Here is an 8598-nt window from a genome sequence, read left to right on the forward strand (position 1 = left end):
CCCAAAGTTGGACCAAAAATGCAACGACCGGGGACAAAAATGGATGTTTGTTCGTTTGCTCCGCGTGTTGGTCCATTATTTATGTATGTTTAGCTCCGGACGCGACCGGACCATCCGGGGTCGCGCGTTGGAGTTGCCTAAATTACAACAACATAGAGTACTGTTGATCATTGCTCCTGGCTTCCTGGTTGTGGTTGTTGTGGTCAAACGTGTTCCTTGACCCATTCCATTCCCCCCGCTCCAGAATTCTGTCATCGCAAGCAACAAAACAACCCCCTGGTTTCGCTCTCTTCTTCCTCTTCCCTCTCATTCCTACTCCAGCAATCTTCTCCCTCCTCCTCCCTCCTCCCTGATTAAAGGGCCGCTCCCGCATCTTCTTCCCTGCCCCGCCTCTCCGGGAAGCCTCTGCTTTCTACCTAGCTGAGCAAGTTGGCGCCCATGGTGGGCGCGAGGCATGGGCGGCTTCTTCCTGTGGCGGCCCTCCTTGTGGCCGCCTGCTTCTCCCCTCTCTTGCTACCGCCGGCGGCCGCCGTCGAAGAGCTAGGTGGGAGCGGGAGGGAGGCTCAGCGGAACACCGAGCGCATCTCAGGTAACCTCCCCTTGCTCTGCCTTGCCCTGGTGATGGGTTCTGATTGTTAGGTCGTGAATCGCGAGCGTGCGAACAATTAGTTAAATTGTGGAGTCATTCAGTTCCCCAGTTGGGATTTTCCCTTGTTGCGTTTCAACTTTCAATCGTTGACAGTATTAATATTATAGGGGATTGCTAGTACTATTTGATAGTGTAATTAGTTTGGGACTCTCTGAATTTCCTTCTTGTCAAGTGGCATGCGTGTCTGCCTGCACGACCTGCAATTGGAAATTCTTGAGTAATGCCACTGACAGCGTCCCGCTCAGCTACCATGAGTGGTGGCATCGTGGTATGATTATATAAAAATTATGCTTGATGCATATGTCCCATGTATGCGTCCAATTAATGGAGCAGTTGTAGGATAGGTAGTTGGCCAATAATACCCGATGATGATATGATATACTTTTCTGAGCGATGCATCATGTCTAAATGCTTTATTGAAAATGGACTTCCCACATGTACTCGCATTTCGTCGGTACACCATTAGTTGTCCTTTGTGCACATGATTTTCGCACCTCATTAGTTATTAGCCTGTTCGGTTCATTATGGTTACATGATTGGTCTCCTCTGTTTCTCAGTTTCATGTGGACATTGTTGTGTGCTTCTACTCAACCAACATCATTAACCTGCAGGAAGTGCTGGTGATGTTCTAGAAGACAATCCTGTTGGCAAGTTGAAGGTTTTCGTCTACGACTTGCCAAGCAAGTACAACAAGAGGCTTGTCACCAAGGATCCCCGATGCCTCAACCACATGTTTGCCGCTGAGATATTCATGCACCGTTTCTTGCTCTCTAGTGCAGTGAGGACGGTTAACCCTGAAGAGGCCGATTGGTTCTACGCTCCTGTTTACACTACTTGTGATCTAACTCGTGCTGGACTTCCGTTACCGTTCAAGTCTCCAAGGATGATGAGAAGCGCGATCCAGTTCATTTCAAAGAGGTGGCCTTTCTGGAATAGAACTGATGGAGGAGATCATTTCTTTGTCGCTCCACATGATTTTGCAGCATGCTTTCACTACCAGGTAAGGATATGTCGCCTTAGTTGCTTTATACCTACCATTTCCTTGTCACTGCCGCAGCTGGTCACGATCTAGTTTCACTAACAGTGAAACTTTGAGCCGGTATACTAGGCTTCAGCAGCCATTTATTCTGAAGTTATATGTGGAATAGCCATTTGTCTTTGTAGGAAGAGAATGCTATTGCGCGTGGAATTCTTCCGTTGCTACGCCGTGCTACATTGGTTCAAACATTTGGACAGAAGAATCATGTTTGCTTGAAAGAGGGGTCTATTACGATACCACCATTTGCGCCACCACAGAAAATGCAGGCTCACTTGATTCCTCCTGATACTCCCCGTTCAATCTTCGTTTACTTCAGAGGTTTGTTCTATGACAATGGGAATGACCCTGAGGGTGGGTATTACGCAAGGTAAGAATACTCCCTCCCAGAAACGATACATATCTTGCTACTGATATTTGATTCTATCACTAACTTTATCGAGTCTGTTATGCAGAGGTGCTCGAGCTTCATTGTGGGAGAACTTCAAGAATAATCCTCTGTTTGATATCTCCACCGAACACCCTGCCACTTACTACGAAGATATGCAGCGCTCCGTCTTCTGCTTATGCCCGTTGGGGTGGGCGCCATGGAGTCCTAGGTTGGTGGAGGCTGTGGTTTTTGGCTGCATTCCAGTCATCATAGCTGACGACATCGTGCTGCCTTTCGCCGATGCAATCCCTTGGGACGAAATTGGTGTTTTTGTTGATGAGGAGGATGTGCCAAAGCTTGATTCAATTCTCACATCGATTCCGATTGATGATATCCTAAGGAAGCAAAGATTGCTCGCCAACCCATCAATGAAGAAGGCCATGCTGTTCCTACAGCCAGCGCAACCTAGAGATGCATTTCATCAGATTCTAAATGGCCTTGCTCGCAAACTCCCGCACCCAGAGACCATATACTTACAGCCAGGTGAGAAGCATCTCAACTGGACAGCCGGACCTGTTGGAGACTTGAAGCCTTGGTAACATAAAAGCTTCCTTGCAAGACCTGGCTTTGTTGATCTTGTGAAAAGTTCTGTTTCTTTTATTACCTTTCTCTGAGAAGTCCGAAGATCCATAGAATTATACGATATTGAAGTGTGTTATATCCTCTGATGTCACTCAACTAAAAATACTTGTTTAAAAGAAAAACTCAACTAAAAATAGTGGATCTTACATAAACGGTTGTAACGTTGTAATTGTATTAATTGTATAAAGAAGTAAAGAAATGAAATGAGTGTTGCCATCTTGTGAACCTAAGAATCAAATTCAATCTAGTCAGGAGGCTGTGAACCGGTAATGAAGCTACACTATCATATACCCCCTCCGTTCCTAAATAGGAGTATAAGTCTTTGTAGAGATTTCACTATGGAACACATACGGATGTATCTACGTGCATTTTAGAATATAGATTCACTCATTTTGCTCCTTATGTGGTCCATAGTGGAATCTCTCCAAAGACTTATATTTAGGAACGGAGGAAGTATTTTTTTTCACATACTTCAGAAGTTGCATTTCAGCCGCTCCATCTCCTTAAGCTCATAGTTCAGACATATTTCCACATTGAAGAGATACGATTTACAAATTTATGAAGGTTCATATACGTGTTGCACTCAAGATGTTTTACTAGATTATGATGACGCATTGCTGTATAGTAAATTGTATAATCATATAATCTATCATTATATCATTAACTTGTATGGTTCACATTCCTATCTATTTTTACAATATAATGATGGGAATTCTGTAAAAATGTGGAGACATAAAACATACAAAGTTAACAAGTTCAAATTGAACTGCAAAAACATCTTACATTAAATTACATAGGTTATATTTATTTTGAGATCATACAATGAAGCTATGGGAGAGAGTTATTGAGCACCGCTTAAAAAGTATGACAAGCATGACCAAAAATCAGTTTGGTTTCGTGCCTATAAGGTCGATCATGGAAGTCATTTTCCTGGTACGACAACTTGTGGAGAGATACACGGAGAAAAATGACCTGCATATGGTGTTCATTGACTTGGAGAAGGCCTACGATAAGATACCGTGAAATGTCATGTGGTGGGCCTTGGAGAAATACAAAGGCCGAGCAAAGTACACTACCCTCATTATGAACATGTATGATAATGTTGTGACAAGTGTTCGAACAAGTGATGACGATATTGATGTCTTCCCAATCAAAATAGGACTGCACCAGGGCCAGCTTTGAGCCCTTATTTTTTCGCTCTCGTGATGGATATGGTCACAAGAGATATACAGGGAAATATTTTATGGTGTATGCTCTTTGCGGATGATATGATACTAGTGGATGATAGTCAGACCGGGGGTGAGCTGTGGTTTCGCCCTGCCGACCTGAGTTCGACCCCTCTTCGGGGTCCCCGCAGAAACGATCGCCTCCATTGTACGCATCTGCAAAAGTTGTTTCTGGGTTGCTAAAGACCGTGTTGTGTTGTGGCGTGGCGTGGGAAACTGTGTGCACTCCTAAGTGGACTGGGGGCCTTGGCCTGCCAAACCTCAAGTGGATGAATGACGAGATGGCTCTGGTTGAGGAGAGTAGACGGGGATCGGCCCTGGACAGAGTTTCAGTCTGCTGTACCACCGGAGTCCTTGGCCATATACAGAGCAGCGGTGTTCGTGGATATTGGAAGTGGCACTAACGCCTATTTTTTTTGAGGATAGATAGCTCGAGGGGGCGAGAGTTCAAGAAGTCGCGCCACAGCTTTACGACCCGGTACGCCCGATGACAAGAGCATCCAGGACGGTGCATTTTTTTAAAGAAAAGGTGATAGCCCGACTTTATAAATAAAGCCACCAGACAGAGTCACAAGCAAACTAAGGAATCACAAGAGTTTAACAGAACCGAATAAAAAGTACGGGTACAAGGCAACCAGCCTATCTTGGCACGCAGGCCAGTCAAACCAACGTCAAACCACTAAGGAAGCGCCCGCCTAGAGTGCCGCACCAGGGAAGAAGCCGTAGATTTCATTTTGGATAGCATATCGTCGAAAGCCTCTAGATCCCCATCCTTAGTCAATGATCTCCACTGCTGCAAAAAGACATTGGTTTTAAATAAGCAACTGACTGGGTTAGTTGGGAAAATATGTTCAATAGTGAACTTGTTCTTAGTAGTCCAGAGCGCCCAACAAGTTGCAGCCCAGCCCACCATGAAAACCCTCTTAGAACGACCTGCTAGGGAATTGATGCACTGCCGCAAATCCACAAAGGAGGAAGGGTTCCAATTAACCCCAAGCCAAAGTCTAATGCAGCTCCAAATGAATTTAGCCAAAGAGCACTGGAAAAAGATATGCTCAGTATTCTCCAGGGTACCGCAGAGCTGGCAGTAGTCCGAGCCCGGACCATTCCTCTTCTTAATCTGGTCAGCCGCTGGGAGTTTGCGACGAAGAGCTTGCCAGAGGAAGATCTTGATCTTGGGAAGGATGCGGGCAGACCAAATGTACTTAAACTTGTCAGTGCGGGTACCAGCGATGAGTTTCAAATACGCCGACTTTACCGAAAAGCGCCCCGAAGAGGAGTGGGGCCAAGCAACGGAGTCCTCTTCCTCCGAGAGCAAGGGGAAGCAGGCAATAAGACGATGCCAATCTTCCAACTCTACAGGGAAAAGAGAGCGTCGGAAATCTAAAATCCAACCCTGAGCTGAGAGCTCAAAGATTGAGATCTCGGGATCAGCACAAAACAAAAACAGAGTCGGGTGGGCCACCGCCAACGTGGTGTCGCCAACCAACCAGTCTAACCAAAAACGCGTGGATTTACCGTTACGGACAAAGAACTTCACAAGGGACTGGAAAGCCAGCCTAATGCTAACTAGCTGACGCCAAAATTGATAGCCACCCGAGGCGGGAGCGAACATAGGACTGGAGGAGGGGAAATATTTCGCTTTGAGAAGATTAAGCCAGGCGGGGCGGTCGTCGAGGGACATAATCTTCCACCACCATTTTAGCAAAAGGCATTTATTCACGATTCTGGTGTTTAAGATACCAAGACCCCCCATGTTCTTGGGTCTACAAATGAGATCCCACTTAACCATCCTATACTTGTATTTATTATCGGAAGAATTCCAGAAGAATGCACCCCTGTGCTTATCGAAGCCCGCATGAGTCCCTTCGGACAGCAGGTAGAATCCCATTAGAAACATTGGGAGCGAGGAAAGGCATGAGTTGGTGAGGGCAACCTTGCCCGCCTGGGAATTGTACCGACCTCGCCATGGCAGAACTCTATTGCCAACTTTAGTCACAGCCGGGGCAAAGTCCTTAGCCAACAGTTTAAGAGGGGAAATGGGTAAGCCCAAATATTTAAGAGCGAACGACCCGAGAGAGCAGTTCAGAAGGTGGGCCACCCGCTGCGCCTCCGCATAAGGTACCCCAGTCACAATAGCCTCGCTCTTAAAGAAGTTGATTTTAAGGCCCGATAAAGCTTCAAAGCATAGAAGAAGAAATTTCAGATTTGTGATGGAAAAATCATTGAGTTCAACCATAATGATGGTGTCGTCCGCATATTGTAAGTGAGAGATGCCATTAGGAATGAGATCAGAGCTAACAGGCGAAATGTGTCCAGCAGCCGCAGCACGAGACAGAATGTGGGAAAGAGCATCAGCCACAAAGTTAAAAAGCAAGGGAGACGCCGGATCACCTTGTCTCAAACCCCTACCATTCACGAAGAAATTACTGGTCTGACCATTGACAGCCACCGCCGTATGTCCCCCAGTGATAAGTTGCATCAGGCGGTGGACCACCTAACCATCAAAGCCCTTGGCCAGCAAAACTTGGCAAAGAAAACTCCAGCTCACCGAATCATAAGCCTTTTCAAAATCGAGCTTGAGAACCAGAGCCTTGGTGTTCTTGCTACGAAGGTCATGGATTATTTCGTGGAGGCAAAGCATCCCGTCCAAGATGAATCTCCCCTTAATGAACGCAGATTGGAAAGGGCTAATGACCCGATGAGCGATCGGAGAAACCTTAACAGCCATACCCTTGGCAGGGATCTTAGCAAAGTTGTTAATGAGAGCAATAGGCCTAAATTGGGAGATTATGTCAGCGCCTTTGACTTTAGGGATGAGGGTAAGAACTGCGTAGTTAAGTCTCGAGATATCTACAGTGCCCAACCAAAAACCTTGAGTAATAGCCAAGATTAGGCCTTTTAGTTGAGGCCAAAACTGCCAAAAAAAGGAATGGAGAAGCCATCAGGGCCTGAGGCCGCATTATAATTGGCAGAACGAATCGCCTCGAAAATTTCCTCATCCGTAGGAGGGATCAGCAGGCTTTCATTATCAGCGCTCGAGAGTTGATCACACGGAGGCCAGAAGGACGCAGCCATCTTAAAGCCTAGATCAGGTTTAGCCGCTAGAAGGTTAGAGAAGAAAGAGACCACATGCCGCATAATCACCGGAGGGTCAGAAGTCCTGACACCGTCAATAATAAGGCTATTAATAAAGCATCTCCGTCGTCTACCATTAGCAATAGCAAAGAAATAAGCCGTGGGCAGATCCCCCTTAAGGGTCCAGTTGATAGTACCGCGTTGTTTCCAGTAAACTTCCTCCTGCCTATGAATGCCCAACAATGCCTCTTCAAGACCATACCGAGCTTGCCATTCATCCGAGGACAGCCCAGCTACATCCGCACGATCGTCCAAAACGCCAATTTGAGCCACCAACCTTGCTTTGTCACGCCTTGACTCAGCAAAGTGGTTTTCGAACCAACCTCTAAGGAATCTACGCAGGAAATAGGAGCATTGATGCCAGACGTCCATCGGGCCAAAAGAACGACGAGTAGAAGAAAGGAAAGCCAAAAAAATTTGAGCCACCAAGTCATTGAAGCCCTCAACTTGGAGCCAGGAGGCATCAAACTGAAACCTCGGGACACCCATAGAGCGCGTACCATCATCTAGAAGCAGGGGGTGTGATCGGAACCAACACAGGCAAGGTCCTTAAGACTTGCACGAGGGAATAAAGGATCCCATCTAGGGCAAACAAAAACTCTATCAAGGACAGAGCGGATGGGGGGGGGTTGATGGTTAGACCAAGTGTACCGGGCTCCGACCTTAGGAATCTCACGAATAGCCGTGTCCCTAATGAAAGCATTGAACGCATCAGCCAAGGGCCATGAGAAGTTAGGAGAACTCTTGTCGGAGGGAAACCGAAGCAAATTAAAATCACCCCCAATCAACAGGGGGAGCTGGCAAGATTCAATCTTAATACTAAGCTCATCCAAAAAAGAGTAAGACATCGCATGATCAACCGGACCATAAACCACCAAGACTTCCACCAGGGAGTTGAGAGAACGAATAGAGACCACGGTGCTAGCCCAAAAGATGCCATGGTCAAAAGCCATAAAATCGAAGGTATCTTTTTTGGAGCCAAGCGAAAATCCACTCGAGTGCCCAGCCGAGGCCACAAATTCCAATGAAATCTATCTATCCCAGCAATTGCCGATAATTCGCTAGCGGAAAAGGAAGGTTTGAAGGTCTCGACCAGGCCAATAAAATCTACATTCTCAGATTGAACTAAGTCCTTAAGTTGGTCTCTGCGCCCCCTAGCGCAGAAGCCTCTAATGTTCCAGAATACTACTTTCATTTATATGACAAGTTTTTGATACGGAGACTCGACCTGCTCGGGGCCATGCAGGATTTTGAGCGCTTCCCTACCCCCCGTTTAGAAGCCACCGAGGGAGCATGACTCCTGTCATCTCCCCCCACGTCCCACCAGCCACAACCAGTGGGGCACCCAAGCCCACCCTAGCCTCCTTGGCTTTCGCAATATCCGCCTGGGCGATTTCATTCGCCCTAATAATACCAAGAAGAGACGAAGGAGAACCCAAACTAGAGTCTAAACAGATACCCACGTCATTTAAAATATTTAGCAAGTGATCATCAGATTGAGAAGGGAGAACTAAACGAACAGGAGAGGAAATCGTGG

General features: G+C 46.6%; 1 protein-coding gene across 1 annotated transcript; it reads left to right on the top strand.

The window, feature by feature from the left end:
* Positions 1-222: 222 nt before the first annotated feature.
* Positions 223-2922, top strand: LOC119311115 (probable glucuronosyltransferase Os02g0520750). Its single transcript, XM_037586743.1, has 4 exons — positions 223-589; positions 1261-1649; positions 1814-2055; positions 2141-2922. The coding sequence occupies exons 1-4, from the start codon at positions 439-441 to the stop codon at positions 2652-2654; spliced, it is 1296 nt and encodes a 431-aa protein (XP_037442640.1). The 5' UTR covers positions 223-438; the 3' UTR covers positions 2655-2922.
* Positions 2923-8598: the final 5676 nt, after the last annotated feature.

This window comes from Triticum dicoccoides, chromosome 5B, assembly GCF_002162155.2.
Source record: "Triticum dicoccoides isolate Atlit2015 ecotype Zavitan chromosome 5B, WEW_v2.0, whole genome shotgun sequence".
In the NCBI taxonomy this organism is placed as follows: Eukaryota; Viridiplantae; Streptophyta; class Magnoliopsida; order Poales; family Poaceae; genus Triticum; species Triticum dicoccoides.